Source organism: Eucyclogobius newberryi, unplaced genomic scaffold, assembly GCF_026437365.1.
Source record: "Eucyclogobius newberryi isolate DKJ021-1_F unplaced genomic scaffold, fEucNew1.0.hap1 SCAF_5, whole genome shotgun sequence".
Taxonomy (NCBI): domain Eukaryota; kingdom Metazoa; phylum Chordata; class Actinopteri; order Gobiiformes; family Gobiidae; genus Eucyclogobius; species Eucyclogobius newberryi.
The window spans coordinates 26,302,012-26,327,463 of NW_027316167.1; the positions used below are offsets into that span (position 1 = coordinate 26,302,012).

Genomic DNA, 25,452 nt, shown 5'->3' on the forward strand with positions numbered 1-25,452 from the left:
TGATTCTGCCAACAGCTCTGTGCCCACTGCCGCCCTCGCTCACCGAAACACTCAACCCTAAGATTGCTGCCAAGATTGAGCGTCAACAAAGGTTAGCATTTTTTCTGAAAGTAGTTACAAATTTGTAACATTTCCAAACCGTATACATTTCTTTCATCAGATGGACCAGACGTGAAGAGGCCGACTTCTATCGCGTTGTCTCCACTTTTGGTGTTGTTTTTGATCCTACCATTGGATGCTTTGACTGGACCAAATTTAGGGCTATGGCACGACTGCACAAGAAAACTGATGAGAGCTTGCAAAAATACTTGTGTTCATTCAGTGCAATGTGCAGAAGAGTGTGCCGTCTCCCACCAAAGGAAGGAGGTCAGAAGCCTTTTTGCTTTTTGTAATGTTCCATTCTAACATTATTCATGACTTTTACTGTACTTGGACAGTGTTGTAATGTATATATCATAAAATATTGAGAAGTGATCATTTGTATCTATTCTATATCTATTCTCATTTCAGACTCTGCTGTGGACCCCTCACTTATTATCCAGCCAATCACTGAGGAGCGGGCATCTCGTACTCTGTATCGAGTTGAGCTGCTGCGGCAGGTCAGGGAGCAGGTCCTCCGTCATCCATTACTGTATGAGCGTCTGTCACTGTGCCAGGTGAGCTCCGACCTCCCCATTTGGTGGAAGCCTGGGACTCATGACCGGGACCTGCTGATTGGAGCTGCCAAGCACGGGGTCAGTCGTACAGACTACCACATACTGAGGGACCCAGAGCTCAGCTTCATGGTAGCACAACGCAGTTACAGCCAGAGTAAAGCACAACAACCCTCTCTCACATCCACACAACCTCCTCAACTTCACCTCATGGCCTCCGTCTCGGCACCAACGGGCTATTCAGTTGCCCCGCTCCCACAGACTGAAGTTCCTAAAGTGGAACCCAAACAGGAACCTGCCTCTGAGGGTGAAGAGAGCAGAGAGAAGCAGGCTGCGAGCTGGACCACAAACCATGCGCCCGCTCCAGCCACAGGTCAGGCGGTGAAGCCCGAGTCAGAGATGGGGGAGGGTGAGAGGCAGATGGTTGCTGCCCGAACCAAACCTCTCACACCAAATCCCTCAGAGAAGAAATCCAAGAAGTCCAGCAAGAGGAGCCGTAAGGAGGCCAGGCGGGACTCGGACTCCGATTCTGATGGTTCTTCCTCGAGCACATCGTCTCACTCCTCTTCTTCCTCCTCATCTTCCTCCACATCCTCAGGCGGCTCCAGCTCCTCCTCCTCCTCTTCATCTTGCTCTTCAGGTTCTTCGTCCTCTTCATCATCTTCCTCCTCCTCTGATGACAGTGATAGCGATGGAGAAGACGGGAAAAAGAAAGGTAAAACATTGCAAATCAACCCAAATAGGCCCAACACTTTTTGTTGTTCTTGTTTATTCTATTTATATATTTAAATGTTTTCTGTCACATGTAGTTCCTGCTGCAACAATTGTCAAGGGGTTTGATGAGGACAGTGTGGCATCGCTGAGCATGACCCAGGATGACACACAAGATGCCACTGTTGCTAACGGCAGCCACTCCCACCTGATTCAGGGAGGCGGGTACATGCTTGCTGTATCTTACTGGCCTAAGGTGAGTTGCACAGTCATTTAAAGTGATTCAAATATATTGCTCATTGGATTCAATTGGATTCATTTGACCATCAGTTGTTAGCCAGTCTCAACACCTCTGATTTGATTTGTGTTCCCTTTGTTCATAAGGATAATGTAGAAATATTAATGGCTTAAATGTGTTTATATCTGTGATGCTTAGGACCGTGTGATTATCAACCGACTGGACAGTGTCTGCCAGGCTGTGCTTAAGGGCAAGTGGCCTGGAATTCGCCGTGTCTACGAGCCTGGAGGTTCTGTTGCCTCTTTCTACACCACAAAGCTGATGGAAACCGTGAGCAGTGCATCTGAGGATCCTTCAGCCTCTCCACAAGGGTCAAAGGTGACCAAGCATGTTGCAGAAAACAAGGAGTTCTCAGTAAAACTCAACAATGTATGTTGATTTCTTTATCGTCGTCCTCTCCCTTCTGCCTCTACGTCCTGATCCTTGGACCATACTACCTGCTGTCATGAACAGCAATCAGCATGTTTCTTTGTTTTCATCTATCTATTCTTCGGCAAATGTTGCCAAATGGCTGTCATGGGAGAGATGAATGTATAAGCTGCCTTCCTATCTATTCAACTTCACTCATGAGTACAAATTACTTGGTCATGGGAGTCTAAATGGACTCAATGGTAAAGTGTTTTTAGACGATGATGTCATTACTCTTTGGAATTAACACTGGACTTGGTTGTGGGTGCTGTTACTTGGTTTCTTATCTATGTTTTAAAATTCTTCCAATATAACTGTACTTTTGCAGTTTTGTTTCAATTGATTGCAAATTAGTCCTCAGTATGTGGCAATATAATGATATCCCACACATAACACATCACCCTTCTCTTTATAGCAGGAGGGAGGATTGAAGCTGACCTTCCAGAAACAGGGGCTTCCTGTAAAGAGGCCCCTAGACTCTGAGGAGGGGCCCCAGGCGCAGCAGCAGTACTTAGCTCGACTTCAGGAGCTGCAGAATGCCTCAGACACAGGCCTGACTGACATCAGCAAACCACAGTACAGCTACACGAATGGTATGTTTCTTACAGACAGTAGTGTTATTGTGTGTTTGGATGTGTTTGTGGAGCTATTTAATATTATAAACAGAACTCATCTAGAGGTTCATGTGAAGTAGTAACATTTCTTTCAATTGTAGTGTCCTCAAGTGTTCCTGGTCACATGAGGATGAACGGGGCTGTGGAGGACCAGCCAATGGTTAAAAAGCGCAGAGGAAGAAGGAAAAATGTGGAGGGAATGGACCTGCTTTTCATGAACAGAAGCAGAGTAGCTCCGGGTCTTGATCAGGTAAGCTTTGGAGATAAAATCGTATTTAAAATGTGGTGACTTGTATATCCATTTCATTATTATATAAGTAATAATTATACATACATTTAAATAGCTGCAATACATTGCACATTGTACATTGTTTACTCTGAGCAAAACACTTCACCATCTATATTACCTGTGTGTGAGCGAGTGTGGTCAAAGTGTTACGTATTAGTATTATAATGATAATAATAAAATGATGGTTCTTTTCAGATGCCCCCCGGGTGGGGAGGTATAGGCCAGGTTGGTCTACCAATGGCACCTTTGCCCGGCTACAGCCAGAGCTCTGCTGACTCTGATAGCAGAGTTCCGGTCATAAACCTTAAGGATGGCACCAGGCTTGCTGGAGATGATGCTCCCAGAAGAAGAGATTTGGAGCAGTGGCTAAAGGAACACCCAGGTTTTGTGGCAGATACTGGGGCTTTTATCCCGGCAAGTTTTAGATTAGTGTACTTTCATTGCTTTTAAAAAGAAAAGTACAGCATCTAAAATGATTCTATGTTATAGGCGGTTAATAAAATGCAGATGCAGTTCCATTTCCAGGATGGGCGTCCCAAACAAAAGAGGCATCGCTGTCGAAACCCTAACAAGATTGACGTTAATAGTTTGACTGGAGAAGAACGTGTCCAGATAATCAACAGAAGAAATGCACGAAAGGTCGTCAATTTTTGTTAAAACATTTTAGAAAGTCTTGATTCAGTTTTTTCCCCTCATAAATATAGTGTAGAATATAATCTTTGGTCATTTTCTTCTGCAGATTGGTGGAGCATTTGCACCTCCTCTCAAGGATTTGTGCCGGTTTCTTCAGGAGAACCCCGAGTATGGAGTCCCACCCGAATGGGCAGATGTTGTTAAACAGTCGGTAGGTAGATTAAAAATGTGTATTTGAATTACATGGATGAGTTATTAATAACTATTCATTGTTATTATGATGCCATTTTGTCATATACAGGGTTATCTTCCTGAGAGCATGTTTGACCGGATTCTTACTGGGCCCATTGTTCCAGAAGAAGTGAGTCGTAGAGGAAGGCGACCCAAAAATCCTCTGGCTAGAGCAGCAGCAGCAGCAGTACCAAAGCAACCTGCCTCCTCCCTGGGGCTGAACCCTTTGTTAACCAATGGCCTCCTGCCAGGAGTGGACTTGAGCAGCCTTCAGGCCCTTCAGCAGAACCTGCAGAGCCTGCAGTCTCTGCAGCTCACTGCAGGCCTAATGGGGCTTCCATCTGATGCTAGCAACGTGGCAGCCAACAACTTTGCCGCCATGTTTCCCATGATGCTGTCTGGTGTTTCAGGCTTGCCTAATCTACTGAGTGTTGGTGGAATGCTGGGTAAAGAGGGCGCTGCAAGTGCTGAGGGGCAGGGGAAGGGAAATATCAGTGCTGGGCTGGAGCAGTCAAGCTCTAAAGTGGACAATAAAGGAGAAAGGACAGAGGCCTCCAACACATCACCTTCCAACTCTAACACCACATCCCCTGGCTCACCCAACTCACTGTCCCTTAACCCTTTGTTACTGTCCAGTATGATTTATCCAGGGATGATTCTTACTCCAGGCCTTAACCTTCCTGTGTCTGCCACACAGCCACAGAGCGCTAACACTGACCCTGTACCCACAGCAGCCTCCGCTGCACCGCAGGACACCAAACAGCCAGCAGCCTTGAAAGACAAAGTAGAAAAAGTTTTGTTTGAGGAGACACTGGAGGAGGAAGATGAGGAGGAGTCGGCTGAACAAAAAGACAACAGTGGTCTGGAAGGTTCAGAAAAGGCTTCATCATCATCTTCAGCATCTGGGAGTTCTTCCTCATCAGATGACTCCAACTCCAGTGATGAAGACTGATCTATGAATAGAATTTGACTTTTATTTATGTATTGCCTAACATGTATCACATATTCACTTATATGGATTTTCTAGCACTTATGTTTCAATTTCTTTACATGTAAATATACACTAACTAAAAGTTGTATGAAAACAAAAATGTTGAAAACAACACTGAAATAAGATTTAAGTGTTAAAGGTACAGTTCTGAGACATGCATGGTACACTTCAGAAGATTTTGAACTCTGAATGTGTATTACAATTATGTACAAAGGCAACAAACAGGCATTAATGTAATTATGTTGGGATTTAATTTTATTAAAAAGTCAAACTTCATAAACATGCTCATTGAACTGAGCTGTACTATTAATATATTTTGATTGTTAGGATGCGGGTGCGTGACACTTGATCAACACTGAGTTATGTAAATATCCAGGACTTAATTGACACTTTGCTTTGCAGATCATATGTTGGATATGCCAGCAATAACTTGGGCAGCTAATGAATGTCACTGAAGCTGTAGATTTTCTGTCTGCCATTTTCCATCATAGTGCACAACCAACAGCCCAACTTCTCATCATAAGATCAGATCACATCCACTCCGTTGATTCAAATTTAAGAAATATAATTTTATCTTTAAGGACATAAGCTAAACTGTTTCAAAAAGTCTTATGTTGTAATGCATTTTCTGTAAGATGCAAAGATGAAAAGGTGTTTGTCAAAAACATGTCAGTCCAAGACGCACTTTAGCTTCCCACAGTACACTTGCACCTCTCCTGACTCTGGCATTGCCTGAGTATAATAATCCTCTCGAGTCTTTGGGGACAAAACACAACCTTAATACTGTGCCAAACTGCCCTGGGATCCTGTGAAATCCCTATTGGGTATTATGGTCTCTGTCACGAGAAACTGTTTCAGGACACAGATAATATACAACCCTGGTGTATTTGACTGCATCTTACCTCAACTACTAAACAGATTGGCTTCACTGTGCAAAATGTGCATGTGTGTGGTATTTATATTATGTACATAGTTCTTTTCCTGCTGGAATATGTGTGTTTGTTTAAGACTGAGAGCTTCCACAGTGTAGTTCTGTGTGGCTGGCCTGTGCCTCTCTTCTGGTTTCTACTGCTTCCATACTTTCCAGTTCGAATGTTAAGATTCTCCTGTTAAAAAGGAGGGGGCCTTGAACACTCGCAACAATGCGACAATGCTAAGTGTTTTTTGTTTTTTTCTGATATGATTGAACACGGATTAGAAATGAATTCAGATGAGATTGTGGTTATCACTTGACCACCTGTAAAACAAGTCTTACAGACAATACATGGTACAAGCACATGTAATTTGCATTCTGGCAAAGATTGTAAAACACTCAAAATCAACGTGTATTGAAGTGAATACAGTGCCAGACCCACGTAACACTGCAAAGGTTAGCAGCTGTCGCTAGAGCTACAAGCTTGTCGCTTGTGTAGTCTTTGACTCGCTTCTGCTGATGAATGGAGCTTGAGTTAGATGTAGAAGTGCCCTTATCCTGTACCTCACGCTGTAATTCAAAATATTATGTGTCCATATACATTTTTTACAATCACTGAACTGTACCCAGGAACTTTACACTGGAATTCACTGAGACCGGAAGTACCTTTTTGTAATGTTTCTTTCCACATTTGTGCTCTAGGACTGCTGTTAAACAGCGGACTGTTAGATAAGTACAATAGTGATCATTTCTAAAATCAGGCAGGTGGTCCCTTTGGTGTCAAAGCTGTATTCCTTAGGTATTGCTGTAGCATTATAGTCAGTGTTCTGCAGTGCTTCACAAACCATGCACTCTTAGCACTGATCTGATCTCTAGTTGCTTATTTTATGCCTGTTCTACGGCCCTTGTGTTGGGTTTGTTTTTTATATAACAAGCTTATTTTTCTATATGGGCCACTGTTGTCACATAATGTTGCATCTGCATCCCCACATTTCTAAAACATGTAGTGCCCTTATGCAAACAAGCAGCCATCCGCATGGCTAAATGAATCATTTATCTTCCGTTTGGTGCCCTGAAATTCTGATTGTGCTGTGCCTCTGTAAGACCTCTAATTAAAAGTCTAATTGGACGTTCACTTCCTCCTTAGCTTGTTTTCACCTGTCCTGCACTGCATAGGGAAGTCCAAAATGCATTGCTCACCTGACTAGAGGCAGTATTGAAGTTACACCCACAACAACTGAAGACCAATATGCAAGGACAGATTCTCAACACACTACTACTGCTGTACAGGGAGATTTACTTGCAGTTACCGTTCATGCTTTCACTGACATGACTATCAGAACTGATCGTGTGTTTTATTTCAAGTTTGTATTATTATATTATCACTCTGATATTCTCTGATTTTTGTCTTGAACATTATACAGTTGTAATATTTGCAAGTTGTGGTCTGTGTAGTCTAATAATTATCTATGTAGTTTCAGAAAAACACGTCTTAAAGTCATTTGTAATTTATTGGATTACTTTCTATGAAGTTCTATAGAGGAAATTGAGGTTTAATTATTTTTATTAAACATATTCTGACTATCCATAATGTGTTTTTGGCTCTAGCTGTCATTTTATTCCTACATTTATTAGGCTCCAACTCTCGTTCACTGTATTTAAGTTGTTTTTTGCTGAACAATTAACCTGTGCTAAATACAAATTGCACTGTAATCAATATGATAATCTAATGGTTAAGTAGGCTGCAGGCAAACTTCCCACATGTTTACTTTGCTATAAGAAAGTGGGCAGCGGCTGGTGTTCATCAGTCTGTGCACATCCTCACCTCGTCCACATGAGGGCGCTAAACAAACCAGTCAGAGTTTTGATCCAGAGTGTCCAGTTGAATAAGAGTTTTTTCAGTTTTTATTATCTTAGCTGTGGATCATGTGTCTGCGCCTATTGTCCTTGACACATTTTAATTAAATTAAATTGCGATTTAAATTAAATTAAATAATACAAGTAAATAGCAGGTAGCCTAGTCCAAGAAATTCGATTATTAGCATATTTGAGGATTTAGGCCTATTCCATTGGTCCAACGTCTAATTAAAATACTATCAAGCTCTGGGAATGACCGATGTAATAAGAAAAATTGAATCAACTCCACTGAGAAGAATCAGGACCAGTTTGACGTTAACCTGTCATCAACCAGGTGGAAATGAACAACTTTGCTGTAACCTGGCAACCAAGCATCTTTCCTCTTTCCTGTTGGTCAATGTTTTATGTGCACAGTCCCTGATCAGTAAACTTTATGTGCACTGTCCCTGATCAATACACTTTACGTGCACAGCCCCTGATAAATAATAAACTAAAAGTAAAAGTACCAGCCCGAACCGATTTATTGTCCGAACATAAACAAGTACAATTCCTTTAAAAAGTTACCCCTGCAAACATAACCGAGTAAATCTATAACCTAGCCTGATTCAAATAAAACTATAGCTCTATTTTCCACACTTGGACGCGTTTCGATGATGTTATGATAGCTCCATGGTGTCGATACTGTTTCATCACGTGACGGCGCAAGGACCGGCCCCCACACAGACACGCCCACAAACCACACGCGCGTGCTGTAATGTCACACATGTCGGTAACGGTGACAGCAGCGGACAGAACCGGACTACACGCGGTGAGTTTGGCAATTTAACACATCCATAATAACATGAAATTCATAATCGGGAAACGCTGTCTTATTACTGGTCACGTGTTGCGTTTTTATCGTTTCTACCGTCTTGGCGCAGATAAACTAAAGGACATCCGGGAACTCTCTGTAATGCCAAGTTGCCAGCTCATTTAGAGAACGTGGCTTTCTGTCGTGGCGTGGTAAAAAAAACACAATATAGTAGTTTCATGCTAAAAGAAAACACTGCGTAAAAGACATTTAACAGTGTTGGTCACGTGACGGCACTTTGGCGGCAAACTGTAGAGTCACGTGGACATCCCGGGTCACGCCCCCCAGCCGCAAGTCGAGGTGCGATGGCGTCATTTACAAAATCATGCCTGTACTTTTTGAGTCACACAGAGAAACAAACAAAACACACCTTTACAGGCAAGATGTTGAGAGTTTACAGATTTCAGGACTCAATCTTAACCTACATTTAGTCTTAAAATACAACAACAAAATACAACAAAACAATTAGTTAATATCGAGGCTTTCCAACCACCACTGAAAACTGGATTTGATTGAAGCTGATTATATTAATTATCAACAATAATGTTAATTAATGCATCAATCAGATTTTACAACAACATGGAGAAGTCTAAAGTGATTGACAGGAAAGTAGGAACATAGTAACACTAGTTTAATTACTCAAAGATAAGTTACAATGTCAAAGTTGATTTTTAAAAGCACACATACAACTTTAAAAGCCCAAAGTGCTGTACAGGAAAGTGCAAAAAAAATTAATTCACAATCATTTGCAATCAATAAAAGAGGTGGAAAAAGGTACTGAACAAACTGTAAAAGTACAGTTACATTACTAAAAATGTTCTCAATTACAAGTACAAGTACTGCTGCTAAATCTATACTTAAGTAAAAGTAAGAAAGTATGCAAGAAAAAATAATAATACTCAAAGTACTAGAAATGTCAGAGGTTAGACCAGGGGTGTCAAACTCATTTTGGGCCGCGGGCCGAATTTCGACGCTCAGGCTGGGTCGCGGGCCGAACTTAATGTCAAACTTAAAACAAATAAAAATATAAGAAATAAATAGCTTTATATAGCCTACGCTGTTTTTCAAGCAATTACTGGATCGATTAAAATAAATTACAAACATGTTTGTTCTCATAAACTGAAATGTATTTAGAAAAACAAGTGTAATTTCACTGCAGTGTGCTTCAGTTTATGTGCATTACAACTTCAGAGTTGATCTACAGAGATAAACATTTAGTCTATTGTTAAATATTGTTAAACAGGTATTTGGAACTGAAAAATATTGTATTTGACTTCTCAAGATCTAAAAAACCTTTTAAATGTATTAACTAACATTTCCACATCTGTGTACTTATCTGTAGTTATCTGTACTTATCTGTAGTTATCTGTAGTCATCTGTTCACCTGGACTGACTCACCACTAAATACAAACACACGTGGAGCGTTTAAGGAGGTTAAGTTACGCCTCTGGCCTTGAAAATAATATAGAATAAGTGCATGAGCCACAGTGTTCCATCAAACCAAACTCTTTTGTCAAATTGTGGGCCAAATATTATGTACAAAATAAAACAATAAAAAATCTAAGAAAAAAAATAGCTTTTTTACAGCCTAGTAATAGTTGTGGAGACTGTTGCACATTTAATGTGCAGCAGGTGAAAGACTGAGTCCATATTCGGCTCAAACTCAATATGAGCTCGCTATTTTCATAGTTCAAGCTGATATTAGTGACAAATGATTCATGTAATGACTCAAATGAGTGCATTGTGTTTGTGTTCACAGTCAAGGCAAGGCAAGGCAAGGCAAGTTTATTTGTAGAGCACATTTCATACACAAGGCAATTCAAAGTGCTTCACACAGCAGGACAAATGCATTAAAATCACAAAGAAATTACAGAAACAGAAATACAATAAAATTAACTAAATTAAAAATTATCAATCCAACTGATTGTCTAAACTAATAAAATCACAAACAAAAGAGACATCACATCTTCAGGAAGAATGTTCCAGATTTTACCTGCATAAAACTGAAACGCAGATTCCCCATGTTTAGTCCTGACTCTGGCACCAGCAGGAGGCCGGTCCCTGAGGTCCTCAGAGTCCGAGATGGTTCATATGGCACTAACATATCCAAGATGTACTTTGGTGCTAGGCCATGGAGAGACTTGTACACAAGCAGAGCTGCTTTAAAGTCTATTCTCTGAGCCACAGGAGCCAGTGCAGAGACCTGAGAAACAGACTAATGTGATCATACTTCCTGGTTCTAGTCAGGACCCGAGCAGCAGCGTTCTGGATGTACTGCAGCTGTTTTACAGCTCGTTTGGAGAGGCCAGTGAGCAGGCCGTTACAGTAGTCTAATCTACTGGAGACAAACGCATGGATAAGTCTCTCTAAATCTGGTTTTGAGACTATATTTTTGATTTTGGCAATGTTTTTTAGATGGTAAAAAGCTGCTGATGTTATTGATTTGACGTGGCTATTAAAGTTCAAGTCTGAGTCCATTATTACCCCCAGATTTCTAATTTGGTTTGTAGGTTTTAGAGCGAGACTCTGGAGGTGACCGCTAACACTTTCTCTTTGTTTCTGTGGGCCAAAAACGATTATTTCAGTCTTGTCTGAGTTCAGCTGGAGAAAGTTGTTTTGCATCCACACACTGATCTGTTGGATGCAGTGACAGAGTGAATCTACTGGTCCATAGTCACCTGCCGATAGTGAAACATAGATCTGAGTGTCGTCTGCATAATTGTGATAGGACACATTTTCACTGCGTATCAACTGACCCAACGGCAGCATGTAGAGGTTGAACAGAAGGGGCCCCAGGACTGACCCTTGGGGCACTCCACAGGTCAGGGTCATGTGGTCTGAGACACAGCTACCAATTTCAACAAAGTACCTCCTGTCTTCCAGATAGGACCTTAACCAGTTTAGGGCAGTGCCTGTGATGCCCACCCAGTCCTCTAGTCTCTGTAAGAGGATCCCATGATCGACAGTGTCAAAAGCAGCACTCATAGCTAACAGAATTAAGACTGAGGCTTTGCCCGTGTCAGTGTTCAGGCGGATGTCATTTGTCACCTTGACAAGAGCAGTCTCAGTGCTGTGATGAGGTCTAAAACCTGACTGAAAAACATCAAATGAGTTGTTTATTAAGAGGAAATCTGTGAGCTGTTGGTAAACAACCTTTTCAAGGACTTTGCCCCAAAATGGCAGATTAGAGATGGGCCGGTAATGACTCAGTACTGCGGCATCAAGACTGCTCTTCTTTAGGAGAGGCTTTATGACCGCAGTTTTCAAAGACATTGGGAATGTTCCAGATTGAAGCGACATGTTAACTATGTGAGTGAATGGTGCTAACAAACTGTTCAGCACAGACTTTAGAAATCTGGTGGGTAACACATCAAGGCAGCATGTAGATGAACTCAGACTGGGGATGATCTCATGGACAGTTTTGTCAGTTACTGGTGCAAAGTGAGTTAGCTCTAAGTGTCTTGGTGGTTTTAGGGTAATTTTTTGCATTGTGGGATTTATAGCATTTTTAATGCCCTGAACTTTGTCATTAAAGAATAATGCAAACTCATTACACTTGGATGTGGAAATGAGTTCTAACGGCAGCTGAGCTGGAGGGTTTGTTAATCTGTTTACTGTGGCAAACAGGACACGCGAGTTGTTACTGCAGCTTCCAATTATTTCAGAAAAATATCTTTCCCTAGTTCTACATAAGATTAGGTTGTACATGTTCAGCTTCTCTTTGTAAATCTCTTTTTGAACCTGGAGCTTTGACTTGCGCCATTTCCGTTCGGCCCTGCGGCACTCCCTTTTCTGTGCCCTGACCGAATCATCATTTCTCCACGGCGCCTTCTGCTTATTTTTAACCATTTTAGCCTTTATAGGGGCGATGGTGTCCAGAACATTCAAAACACTAGATGTAACAGAGTTCAACAAATCATTTACATTAGAACATGAGACATTTTCAAAGTTTATCATTTCCATAAATAGTGCACCTGTGCCATCACTTATGTGTCTCCTCTGAACAACTGCAGGACCAACCTGTGGTTTGGGAGAAACAGACAGGTCAAAGAAGACACAGAAATGATCAGACAGAGCAACATCGATCACATTAACGTTTGAAATATTTACCCCCTTTGTAATTATGAGATCTAGAGTGTGTCCTTTGCTGTGGGTGGGGGCTCTCACATGCTGAGTAAGACTGAAGGTTTCAAGAACAGCATCAAGCTCTTTAGCGTTTCTGTCACAAATATTATCAACATGCACATTGAAATCACCTGTAATGACCAAACCATCAAAGTCTGTGCATACGACTGAAAGCATCTCAGTAAAATCATCAATAAAACTTTGGCAGTGCTGGGGAGGCTTGTATAAAACAATGAAGAGAATGGATGGAGACCGTTTTAGCTCCATTTTAAAGGATACATACTCAAATGATGAAAACACCCCAAAAGACAACCTGCGTCACATTAGTGTGTTCAGTCTCACAGTCACATTAGTGTGGACACAGTCTCACAGTCACATTAGTGTGTTCAGTCTCACAGTCACATTAGTGTGGACACAGTCTCACAGTCACATTAGTGTGTTCACAGTCTCACAGTCACATTAGTGTGTTCACAGTCTCACAGTCACATTAGTGTGGACACAGTCACATTAGTGTGGACACAGTCTCACAGTCACATTAGTGTGGACACAGTCTCACAGTCACATTAGTGTGGACACAGTCTCACAGTCACATTAGTGTGTTCACAGTCTCAAAGTCACATTAGTGTGTTCACAGTCACATTAGTGTGTTCACAGTCACATTAGTGTGTTCACAGTCTCACAGTCACATTAGTGTGTTCACAGTCTCACAGTCACATTAGTGTGGACACAGTCTCAGTCACATTAGTGTGTTCACAGTCTCACAGTCACATTAGTATGTTCACAGTCTCACAGTCACATTAGTGTGTTCACAGTCTCACAGTCACATTAGTATGTTCACAGTCTCACAGTCACATTAGTGTGGACACAGTCTCACAGTCACATTAGTGTGGACACAGTCTCACAGTCACATTAGTGTGTTCACAGTCTCACAGTCACATTAGTGTGTTCACAGTCTCACAGTCACATTAGTGTGGACACAGTCACATTAGTGTGGACACAGTCTCACAGTCACATTAGTGTGGACACAGTCTCACAGTCACATTAGTGTGGACACAGTCTCACAGTCACATTAGTGTGGACACAGTCTCACAGTCACATTAGTGTGGACACAGTCTCACAGTCACATTAGTGTGGACACAGTCTCACAGTCACATTAGTGTGGACACAGTCTCACAGTCACATTAGTGTGGACAGTCTCACAGTCACATTAGTGTGTTCACAGTCTCACAGTCACATTAGTGTGGACACAGTCTCACAGTCACATTAGTGTGGACACAGTCTCACAGTCACATTAGTGTGGACACAGTCTCACAGTCACATTAGTGTGGACACAGTCTCACAGTCACATTAGTGTGTTCACAGTCTCACAGTCACATTAGTGTGGACACAGTCTCACAGTCACATTAGTGTGGACACAGTCTCACAGTCACATTAGTGTGGACACAGTCTCACAGTCACATTAGTGTGGACACAGTCATATTCATACTGTGTTACATTCTGACCTGTGGTTTCACCTGTGGCTTCTGATCTGTCCAGGTTTGTAGAGGACGTTTTCCTCTCAGAGCATCATCACATCATCACAGAAGTTTGTTTTCTTGTTAGCTCCACATTAGCTCCACTTTTAGCACAACTCTAACATCCACAAAACCGTCTCCTTTCTTTCTTCCACGTTTTTCCCAAACCAGACCAGTCTCTTTCCTCGCTCAGACCTCTGCTCTGAGGTGTGTAAGTGCTGTAAAGTGCGCAAACGCACGTCTTACTTCCCTCAGCACTTCTCCCTCGGCAGCACACACGGCAGTGAGGAGCCGCGCGGGGAGGGGCGGCCACCAGTGGCATTGTGGGACGTGTAGTTTTAGCGATAAAAACTGTTACGGATGTAACTACGGTTCTATGAACGAAGAAAAAATAATAATAATTCTAATTCATATTTTGTTTTGAAATATATATATATATATATATATATATATATATATATATATATATATATATATATATATATATATATATATATATATATATATATATTTTTTTTTTTTTTTTTTTTTTAATAGAATATGAATTTGAAATGTTCGGCGGGTCTGATTAAAACGTTTGGCGGGCCGGATATTTAACACCCCTGGGTTAGACGTACTGTGCATTGGGACGACTGCAATCATAGTGAATTCAAATGTAACTAATTACAGTTACAGTGCTAAAATTATACACAGTACTCAGTTAATAAACCAATAATTCTACTCAATTACAATAACATGAGTATTTTTAATCAGTTACTTTCCACCCCTGGCATACTCAATACACAGTGAAACAATAATGTGTTAACATGGAGAACTCAAGCGACATTAACTATGTTTATAGTGTAGCAGACAATCAATTTTCGATTATTTTGCAAATTATGGTAAGAAATTGACAATCAATTAAGTGTTTATTAAATTCAAATATTTGTTCCTTTATGCCAGTGTTGTGCTGGTTGCTCCAGGGCGCTGGGCATTACTGCGTGGGAAGCATGAGTCTGTTTTACCACAGCGGCTCAGTCTGTGGCCGTGTTCAGAGGCTTGTGCATGCCCCATAACACAAGCTTTTAGAACCAGAGCGGAGAGCAGCTTCTTTTAGAGGTCTGCACATGCTCTGAGGACCACACAGCCTCAAACCCATGGACCAGACCACCTGAATAAACCTGCAGGAATTAAGGATGTAACTGAGCATGTGCAGAGGAGAAGCGAAGCAACAGCAGTGCAAAGTTTCAACAAACAGACTTAAAACTATCTTTTAGAGCCAAGTCTTTGTAGCTCAGGCTCTGTTCATGCTTCTAATGATTCAGTTAGAAATACAGGCAGTCATTTAACATAAAACGGTAATTTGTGTAATTAATTAGTTGGTGAAGTGATCTTATTTAGCACGAGGACGAGGCATGAGAGTTTAGCTCAGTAGGATAGGCACTTTTATTATGTACTAAATATAAGACCCCAGGTCTGCTGCCCTTCCATACAAGTCACAGCATTACACCTTTTTCCTAAATAGGATCAATCTAGACACTACAATAAATGTGTGTCTTGTGCAGGTGTCACAGAAAACTGTATTACTTAAGTCTGCCATCACCATGACAACCTGTTCTAATGAGCCTGAGAAGTGGCAGATGTTGGGCCTCTGCGATGCTCTGATCACTATGTTCAGGTGAGTAACAGTTCCTGCTGCACACTCAGTGATCATGACATAACTGCAGTGACCTTTGACCTGTGTTTGTTTGTTCAGGACCGAGCCCACAGATCCCACTGAGAAGGTTCAGTCCAAACTGAACCACCTGCTCAACACATTTCTGGAAGCTTACAGAAGCACCACAGCTGATGAGAAAAACCTTGGTATAACAACCATAAATGAGGCCCGGCTCAGACTGCACATGGTGTAACTGTCACATGACACAAGCTCTGGTGCTCAGGACCATGTGCTCATGCACCTGGTTTAACTGTCACATGACACAAGCTCTGGTGCTCAGGACCATGTGCTCATGCACCTGGTTTAACTGTCACATGACACAAGCTCTGGTGCTCAGGACCATGTGCTCATGCACCCGGTGTAACTGTCACATGACACAAGCTCTGGTGCTCAGGACCATGTGCTCATGCACCCGGTGTAACTGTCACATGACACAAGCTCTGGTGCTCAGGACCATGTGCTCATGCACCCGGTGTAACTGTCACATGACACAAGCTCTAGTGCTCAAGACCATGTGCTCATGCCATCATTAATCATATATATAGGGAAAAGGCCTGCCCTGGCACTTCCTGTGGCCGCTGCACCAGACCTGCACGTGTGCATCTGAGCTCAGGGTTTAAATATGTATTCAGCCCTTCTCAGTACTAACTTAGAGTCATTTTCTTTGATACATTGTTTTCAGTGCGAGCACAAAAGTGTTGTTATGAGGCCAAAGTGTGGTATTACAAGATACTGGAGAGCCTTCTGCAGAAGGATCAAAGACCTAGACTGAAGAATGGCTCAGTAAGTCTACTTCCTTCTGGAATTGTCAAATCTATAAAGATCCTAGTGTGAAAATGTTGACTTGTTTTGATTTTCCACAGAGTTTCTTAGAAGATCACTCAGTTCAATGCAGTTTGGTGCTGTGCTGCTTGGAGATCAGCTTATGCTCCAATAAGATAGCATATCATTTCACCCCACATCTACTTCAGATTTTTGTTTTGGCGCCATACAACCTGTGGAAGGTGTGTCTTTAGAGTGTTAACATCGTGTCCATGTATGAACCATGACGATACACAGCAGTGTTAACATCGTGTCCATGTATGAACCATGACGATACACAGCAGTGTGAACATCGTGTCCATGTATGAATCATGACAACACACAGTAGTGTTAACATCGTGTCCATGTATGAACCATGACGATACACAGCAGTGTGAACATCGTGTCCATGTATGAACCATGACGATACACAGCAGTGTGAACATCGTGTCCATGTATGAATCATGACAACACACAGTAGTGTTAACATCGTGTCCATGTATGAACCATGACGATACACAGCAGTGTGAACATCGTGTCCATGTATGAACCATGACGATACATAGTAGTGTTAACATCGTGTCCATGTATGAACCATGACGATACACAGCAGTGTGAACATCGTGTCCATGTATGAACCATGACGATACACAGCAGTGTGAACATCGTGTCCATGTATGAACCATGACGATACACAGCAGTGTTAACATCGTGTCCATGTATGAATCATGACGATACATAGTAGTGTTAACATCGTGTCCATGTATGAACCATGACGATACACAGCAGTGTGAACATCGTGTCCATGTATGAACCATGACGATACACAGCAGTGTGAACATCGTGTCCATGTATGAACCATGACGATACACAGCAGTGTTAACATCGTGTCCATGTATGAACCATGACGATACACAGCAGTGTGAACATCGTGTCCATGTATGAACCATGACGATACACAGCAGTGTGAACATCGTGTCCATGTATGAACCATGACGATACACAGCAGTGTTAACATCGTGTCCATGTATGAACCATGACGATACACAGCAGTGTTAACATCGTGTCCATGTATGAACCATGACGATACACAGCAGTGTGAACATCGTGTCCATGTATGAACCATGACGATACACAGCAGTGTTAACATCGTGTCCATGTATGAATCATGACGATACATAGTAGTGTTAACATCGTGTCCATGTATGAACCATGACGATACACAGCAGTGTGAACATCGTGTCCATGTATGAACCATGACGATACATAGTAGTGTTAACATCGTGTCCATGTATGAACCATGACGATACACAGCAGTGTTAACATCGTGTCCATGTATGAACCATGACGATACACAGCAGTGTGAACATCGTGTCCATGTATGAACCATGACGATACACAGCAGTGTGAACATCGTGTCCATGTATGAACCATGACGATACACAGCAGTGTTAACATCGTGTCCATGTATGAACCATGACGATACACAGCAGTGTGAACATCGTGTCCATGTATGAACCATGACGATACACAGCAGTGTGAACATCGTGTCCATGTATGAACCATGACGATACACAGCAGTGTTAACATCGTGTCCATGTATGAACCATGACGATACACAGCAGTGTGAACATCGTGTCCATGTATGAACGGATCCTGGTTTATTTTGTGTTCATTCTTTTCTACAGGTTATAATTCTGGTGTTGCACACTCAAACTGACTTGACGCTTGATGTCACTGAACATCTTTTAAAAGTTGTTGAGATGATTGTTGGGAGCTTGGCTTTGACAAGCGACTCTCCTCTCTGGGAGAAAATCAGATTAAATAATGGAAAACTCCCCTCCTGCAAACAGGTCTGTCAGCCCAAGTGAGTCCTGTCACTCAGATGTGTGAGAATGTGCTGATGATTCAAGTATCTTTAGGTCATGTCCGCTAAAGAACTAGAAGACCCAATGAGAATGGAACAGTTGGACCAGGACCCAATTTCAAACAGTAAGTATCTGATTGATTTTAACTGCTATAATAAACTATTTCAAATAATAATAAATGTCTTTTGTTTGACAGCTGATCCGACTACTGACCAGCAGCACTCGTCTTTAAACAGAAGATACAGCTTCCTTGATGTGTTTGCACGTACGGTCAGTCCTAACACCAACACGCCAACCTCTTCATTCATGTCATATGTATGCCGTTACCGTGTACTAGTAAAATGCATTTGCAGCTTTATAAGATTGCACACAAGCGGCTGAGAACGCTGTGCTCTGCGCTGAACCTACAAGAGAAGCAGCAGCAGCAGATCTGGACTTGTCTGGAGCACTCTCTGGTCCATCACTTTGACACACTGAGAGACGGTCACCTGGACTGGCTGCTGCTCTGTGCCATCCACAGCATCACAGAGGTGCACTCTTCACACTCTAATACAAATATACTCATTCTTTGTATAGTAATAATGTTGTTTTTCATCTTTAGAATCCCAAAGATGAGCTTTCTTTCGCGCACATCTTAAACTGCTACAAGTCAATGCCACACAAACATAAGAAAGTAAGATTCACTTTCTACTACTGACTTCCTTCTTTGAGCTGTAGCTGTAACGAATCATTTATTGATCATTTAATGTCTTTGGTGGGCGGGTTTTTCCCTGCTTTGGATCCTGTGCCCCTGGTGGGCTGTGGGTGTACTGTGGAATGAGAACACAATACATTTGAATGAAATACTTCTGTATCCGTTGTATTCTTACTGTGTAGCCATTTTGTCATGTTAGGCTTTTTTCATAGACTGCATTGCTTTACTCTTCTTGCAAGGTTGTCATGGAAATGGTTTACTTAGGTCTAATCTTTGCAGGTGAGCAAGACCAGGCTAATGCTGAGAGAACAACCGGAGCGATCCCACGATGATGAAAGTACGTCTAAAGTCATATTACAAGTTGATTATTATTATTATTATTATTATTATTATTATTATTATTATTATTATTATTATATCGTGACCTGGCACACAGTACATTTGTATCTGACCTTGTAGCGAGGGGCGGGTCCTCCCCCACAAACAGCCCAACAGTGGGTCATGAGCACGAGCGCGTCACCCGTTTCTACAGCCAGGTCTACACACCGGCCATGGGGAACTTTGTCAAAATGTTTGCACCGAGTCTTGGGGTGAGCCTGCCTCCCTTTGTACACTTTCAAATGTCGCCAATGTATTTAGAAAATGTTTTTCTGGTGTGTTATTCCCCCAGGTTCTGACTCCGCCTCTGTCGCCATATCCCGCGCAGCCTTCACCCTCCACTCGCAAATACAGAGTGAGATGCAACGTTTACGTGTCCACACTTTGCAAACAAACGGCGTCGCCACAGCCGGCGGGAATGCAATATGTCTTCCACTCCAGCCCGTTGCAGGTCAGAGCCCGCGCGGCCGCTGTAGGTTTTAATTTAAGTTAACAAAACACCTAATTCTTGAGTTTTTGTGTGTTGTAGTGCCTGCGTGACATGAGCGTCAAAGTGCATGGGCCTCCGGTGAAGCGAGGGCGAGAGCTGCAGTTTGATGACGAAGATGGCGACCGCAGCCCTTCAGCCAAGATGATGAAGAGGATCCAGGAAGTGGAAGATGATCGAAGGCAGACGAAGCAGCTGGAGCCATCTTCAGATCACTAGAGCAGATTTTCACATTAATACTCTTTTAAAACAGAACAAATATATTGTGTATCTATTCTGTGGTTATTTATTCACAACAACTTGATATTTAAAAGAAAAAAGGGAAAAAAAGAAAAGGCAAACAAAGTAATCGGCTTATTTATTGTACGATACATTCATTTATTTATTTCTATGATACGTTTATTGTACTCTTTACTGTTTTCAATGGGGTAATGAATACTCTACGGTTGATAGTAAAATATGTATTAATATATGCTCTTAATGGTTAATTTTTAAGATATTGAACAATTGATAAACATGTAATTGTTATGATGTTAAATGTAATCTAATTTGTGTTGGAAAAATTTGTAAAAGCAAACTATGCTTTGACGGTTTGTGCCTTTTATTCACAATCTATTCTAATAAATAAATATATTGTAAACAAGTATATTTTTCTGACCATTTCATTTAGGTTTCATCTGTAATTTAGATTTTCTTATAGTCTGTGTAAAGCAGGGGTGGGCAAACTACGGCCCACCAAACAGAATTTTTAATTTTTTTTAATTAAAAATTGTTCTGACCTTAGTCATCTGTCTGCACTTGTATCCTTGATAAAGATGACGTGAAATTAATTAAATAATAGATTCAATAGCCTATATATGACAGAAAAGTGATATTTTATTTGATATTTAATATTTTTTAAATACAATTTTTTCACACCAATGATCGCGGGCCGGCCCTCCGCTACTTGCCTGGATTCGAATATGGCCCTCGGAGGAAAATAATTGCCCACTCCTGGTGTAAAGTATAATTTTACTACACAAACATCAACCACAGCCGGATTAAAACAGGAAAGTATTCACTTTTTCCACATGTTTTTATGTTACTATGCTTACTAAATTCATTATTTGCCTTCTACAAAAAATTCCCTATAGTGACAACGTGAAAGAAGGTTGTTAGAGTTCCTTGCAGATTTATTAATGTGTTGATCCTGATTAGTCTCCCAGTCCCTGCCTCTGAAAAACATCCTCACTGCGTTCCACCACCCTGCTTCACTTTAGGGATGGCACTGGTCAGGTGATGCCTGTTTCCTCCAGACATGACGCTTTATATTTCAGCCAAAGAGCTTTTGTTTCATCAGAGCAGAGATTTTAGTGTCTCATTGTCTGAGAGTCCCTCGGGGCCCTTTTTGCAAACTCCGACTGTCATGTGCCTTTTACTGAGGAGTGGCTTCTGTCTGGAAACTCTAGCACATGGGCCTGACTGGTGGAGTGCTGCAGAGATGGTTGTTCTGGAAGGTTCTCCTCTCTCCACAGAGGCACGCTGGAGATCTGTCAGAGTGACCGTTGGGTTCTTGGTCACCTCCCTGACCATTCTCCCCTGATTGCTCAGTTTGGCCAGGCCCAGCTCTATATGATGTCTCTCATATGATGGATGTCACTGCTCACAGGAACCTTCGAAGCTGCAGGAGTGTTTCAGTTCCCTTCCCCAGATCTGTGCCTGATACAATCCTGTCTCTGAAGTCTGCAGACTGTTCCTTGGAGCTCTAGTTTGAGTGTCCTGGCAAACGCTGTGAATACGTATGTACATTGTTTTTTGTTTTTTAATAGAAACTTCTTTCAAGTTGTCATTATGGGGATTTAGATTTAGGGGATATAGAATTTTAAGAAAATAATGAATTTAATCCCTTTTGGAATAAGGCTGTAACATAACAAAATGTGGATTAAGTGAATACTTCTCGGACGGAAGTTCTTATGAGAATAATTCTGTGAAGTGAATGATACATGTCCCTTTGTTTATGAGTAACCATGTCAGAGTTAATTCTCTACTGCTGTTGCCTGGTGATTTTAAAAGAGCAGCACTGCCCCTAAACAAAGGGACTCAGCCCTCTGATTGTCAGGTACACAGGTTTGACAGGACGTCCCAGTGTTACCACAGCAACCCAGGCACCCGGGCTTACAACACCATCACACCTGTACATACTTCTGATCGATAACTGCAGTAGCATCTTGGATTGTGTGTGTTTTTTTTCTTTAAAACCATGGGGTGTGGCACAAGCCGGGGCACCACAGTGGTCGACCCCTCAGAGAAGCCAGAGGAACGGCCCAAGAGTGAGGCCTCCACTTCTCCTACTCAAGAGGAGAGCAACGGGGCAGAGGGGAAAGACCAAGTGGAGGAGGTGGAATGTGCCAGCTGAGAACTGCTTCTATCTGTAAAAGTAAGATATGTTTGGCCATATTTAAATCTGAAAAAAGGCCACGGCTCAGGGCGATATGAAGAGAGTCTCCATTGTCCAGATGATTCACTCTAAATTGGCTCAACAAACAGTTTGTGAAATCCAATTAAAAAGACCTGATGATTTTATAATGAAGCTCATGGTCAGTTGAAACAGCGTTATATAGTTTGAATTATAGGCTATTCAAATACCTTGAAATATGTCTACATTGAAGGGAAAAAAATATAACTACGTAATATTCTGTGGCCTAAATGTTGGAATGTATAGTTTATTTTAACATAGTAATTGCTCCTGAAATACATAAAAGATAATGGAGCGAAAAAGCAGCATTTTAAATTGTGCATCGCTTCCCTGTATATGTTAAAAATATGTTTTAAGGTTGACAAGTAAGGCAAATACCACAGCCATCTCCATAAAAGAGACCACGGTTTGGCTGTCTTATATGGTCTCACTATAGTTGCTTTTTACATTGTTTTTTATAATATATTTCCAGTCGCACACAGAAATCATTGGCTGAATTATGTGTCATGTTTTTAGTGTTTTTGTTATAGAAACCTACAGGTTATCGGAGTCTGAAAAATATCTAAACTCTAGTAAAAAGCCACAGGTCAGAGCTTCCTATCATTTGAAAGTCAAAGCCGTGTGTTGGGGTTGGTTGTCTCATTCTGGTGCTGGTTGTCACGTGGAACTACAATAAATAGTGTTGTATTCATTTTCTGATATAGACTCATGTCCTGATACAGACACAGTCATTAAAACTATAGCTTTTGTAGAGATTCTAACCTACTCTAACTACCTATTCTGACACAGGGACAACAGGGACAATCAGTTTTGTTGTCTTAAATAGTTAATTACTTGTCTGATGACAATAAGACACAAAAATAATAGTGTTGGATATTGTCAGTGAAGGATTATTGGAAGAGGTTTTGATGATGAGCAATTTTAGCTGTAGATATTTCTCCAGAAAGATAATAATAATAATAATAATAATAACTTTTATTTATATAGCGCTTTTCAGTGACCCAAAGACGCTGAACATAATAAAAAAGGGGGGGGGGGGGGGTATTTACAGACGGGGGGACAACACGTACAATACACATTAATATACAGATAAAATGAACAAGACAGAAGAAGTAGAGAGAAAAAGATGGGGATGTAACAGGGGGTAGAAGAGTAGGCAATGGGGTAGAGGAGGCTAGGGGTAGGGGAGGTCATAGGCTTGGGTGAAGAGGTATGTTTTTAGGCGGGATTTGAATGTTGTGAGTGAGGGAGAGTGGCGGACAGGTTGGGGGAGGGAGTTCCAGAGTCGGGGTGCTGTTCGGGAGAATGCTCTGTCGCCAAAAGTTTTGAGTCGGGATGTTGGTGCAGTCAGGGTGAGAGAGGAGGAGGATCGGAGAGCTCGGGAGGGGCGGTGGGGGATGAGGAGGTCAGACAGGTAGGGGGGGGCAAGGTGGTGAAGAGCTTTGAAGGTGAGGAGGAGTATATTAAAGTTTATGCGCTGCTTGATGGGGAGCCAGTGGAGAGAGCGGAGAACGGGAGTGATGTGATCATGGGACCGGGTGTGGGTGAGGAGGCGGGCAGCGGAGTTTTGGACCATTTGGAGTCTGTGGAGGGAATGGGAGGAGATGCCAGTGAGGAGGGAGTTGCAGTAGTCAAGGCGGGAGGAGATGAAGGCATGGATGAGGGATTCAGCAGCGGGGAGGGTGAGGCAGTGTCGGATTTTGGCGATGCGGCGGAGGTGGAAGTATGAGGTCTTGACGATGTGGCTGACATGGGGAGTGAAGGAGAGGGTGGGGTCCATGATGACACCAAGATTGCGTACCAGGGTAGAGGGGGTGATGGTCGAGGTGTCAATGCTGAGTGAGAAGGGACCAGTTTTATTGAGAGTGGATTTGGTGCCAATGAGGAGGAGCTCTGTTTTGTCACTGTTAAGTTTGAGGAAGTTGAGAGTGAGCCATGATTTTATTGTAGAGATGCAGGTTTCGATGTGGCTGAGGGGAGGGTTTTGGGTGGATTTGGTGGTGAGGTATATCTGGGTGTCGTCAGCGTAGCAGTGAAAGTCCAGGTTGAGTTGGCGGAGGATGTGACCAAGGGGGAAGATGTAGCAGATGAAGAGGAGGGGGCCGAGGACTGAGCCCTGGGGGACCCCCTGCGTTACTGGGGAGAGGGTGGATGAGTGACCGGAGAGGGAAATGAACTCTTGCCTGTTGGTGAGGTAGGATGTGAGCCAGTCAAGTGCAGAGCCCTCAACACCCAGTTGGCGCAGCCTTTGTAGGAGGATGGAATGGTTTATAGTGTCAAAGGCTGCGCTGAGGTCTAGTAGCAACAGGATGTTGAGGGCCCCGGAGTCTGCAGAGGTGAGGAGATCGTTGAGTACTTTGACCAGGGCTGTTTCAGTGCTGTGAAGTGGGCGGAAGCCAGATTGGAGGGGTTCATAGAGGTTGTTTGACTGGAGGTGGGTGTGAAGTTGGGCGGCGACGATGCGTTCCAGCGTTTTTGAGAGGAACGGCAGGTTGGAGATGGGGCGGTAGTTGGAGAGGTTGGCGGAGTCTAGGGTGGGTTTTTTGAGGATGGGGGTGATGGAGGCCAGTTTGTAGATGGAAGGAACATGGCCGAGGGATAAAGACTGGCTGAAGAGGGTGGTGAGATGGGGGATGAGAGCAGGGAGGCAGGCCTTGGTTAGATTCGTTGGGAGGGGGTCGAGAGAGCAGGTGGTGGTTTTGGAAGCGGTGATGAGGTCTATGATATGAGAGGAGTTAACAGAGGAGAAGGTGGTGAGGGCAGGGAAGGGTGGGTGGTCAGGGAGCGGAGGGGGGGCAGGGGTGGGGGTGGTGATGGAGTTAATGGAGACGGCAGTCATGGAGCTGTTGATTTTGGAAATTTTGTCATTGAAGGCAAGGAGGAAAGAGTTGCAGAGGTCAGGGGAGGAGGGTGGAGTGATGTCCGGTGGCTGGAGCAGCTTGTTGACGGTGGAGAACAGGGTGCGAGGGCTCCGGTGGGAGCTGTT

General features: G+C 42.5%; 2 protein-coding genes across 6 annotated transcripts in view; both read left to right on the top strand.

The window, feature by feature from the left end:
* chd9 (chromodomain helicase DNA binding protein 9) overlaps positions 1 to 7,332 on the top strand; it is a 57,230-nt gene extending 49,898 nt beyond the window's left edge. For 2 of the 5 annotated variants that reach the window (XM_072464693.1, XM_072464697.1), the window contains 11 exons: positions 1 to 91; positions 161 to 366; positions 511 to 1,368; positions 1,463 to 1,620; positions 1,801 to 2,031; positions 2,486 to 2,663; positions 2,786 to 2,934; positions 3,169 to 3,387; positions 3,463 to 3,612; positions 3,713 to 3,817; positions 3,908 to 7,332. The exon at positions 1 to 91 is cut by the window's left edge and continues 156 nt beyond it. In XM_072464693.1, coding sequence (XP_072320794.1) covers positions 1 to 91; positions 161 to 366; positions 511 to 1,368; positions 1,463 to 1,620; positions 1,801 to 2,031; positions 2,486 to 2,663; positions 2,786 to 2,934; positions 3,169 to 3,387; positions 3,463 to 3,612; positions 3,713 to 3,817; positions 3,908 to 4,789 — 3,227 coding nt within the window. In that variant the 3' untranslated portion in view covers positions 4,790 to 7,332. The remainder of the gene's footprint in view (positions 92 to 160; positions 367 to 510; positions 1,369 to 1,462; positions 1,621 to 1,800; positions 2,032 to 2,485; positions 2,664 to 2,785; positions 2,935 to 3,168; positions 3,388 to 3,462; positions 3,613 to 3,712; positions 3,818 to 3,907) is intronic. The other 3 variants (XM_072464694.1, XM_072464695.1, XM_072464696.1) reach the window with 3 other exon arrangements.
* A 1,016-nt stretch (positions 7,333 to 8,348) lies between these two features.
* Positions 8,349 to 20,559, top strand: LOC140381195 (retinoblastoma-like protein 2). The gene is made up of 14 exons (XM_072465221.1): positions 8,349 to 8,406; positions 15,632 to 15,744; positions 15,823 to 15,929; positions 16,466 to 16,566; positions 16,647 to 16,787; positions 18,273 to 18,437; positions 18,507 to 18,576; positions 18,649 to 18,722; positions 18,806 to 18,982; positions 19,054 to 19,125; positions 19,426 to 19,483; positions 19,606 to 19,736; positions 19,817 to 19,975; positions 20,054 to 20,559. Exons 1-14 carry the CDS (start codon positions 8,353 to 8,355, stop codon positions 20,228 to 20,230), a joined length of 1,599 nt encoding a protein of 532 aa, XP_072321322.1. The 5' UTR covers positions 8,349 to 8,352; the 3' UTR covers positions 20,231 to 20,559.
* The last annotated feature ends 4,893 nt before the right edge of the window (positions 20,560 to 25,452 follow it).

Bases quoted from the DNA above. Each gene is read 5' to 3' on its own strand.
- LOC140381195 (XM_072465221.1), top strand. From the start codon at position 8,353: ATGTCACACATGTCGGTAACGGTGACAGCAGCGGACAGAACCGGACTA. The intron at 16,567-16,646 runs GTAAGTCTACTT...GATTTTCCACAG, and splicing joins CTAGACTGAAGAATGGCTCA to AGTTTCTTAGAAGATCACTC. The intron at 18,983-19,053 runs GTGCACTCTTCA...TTTCATCTTTAG, and splicing joins CCATCCACAGCATCACAGAG to AATCCCAAAGATGAGCTTTC.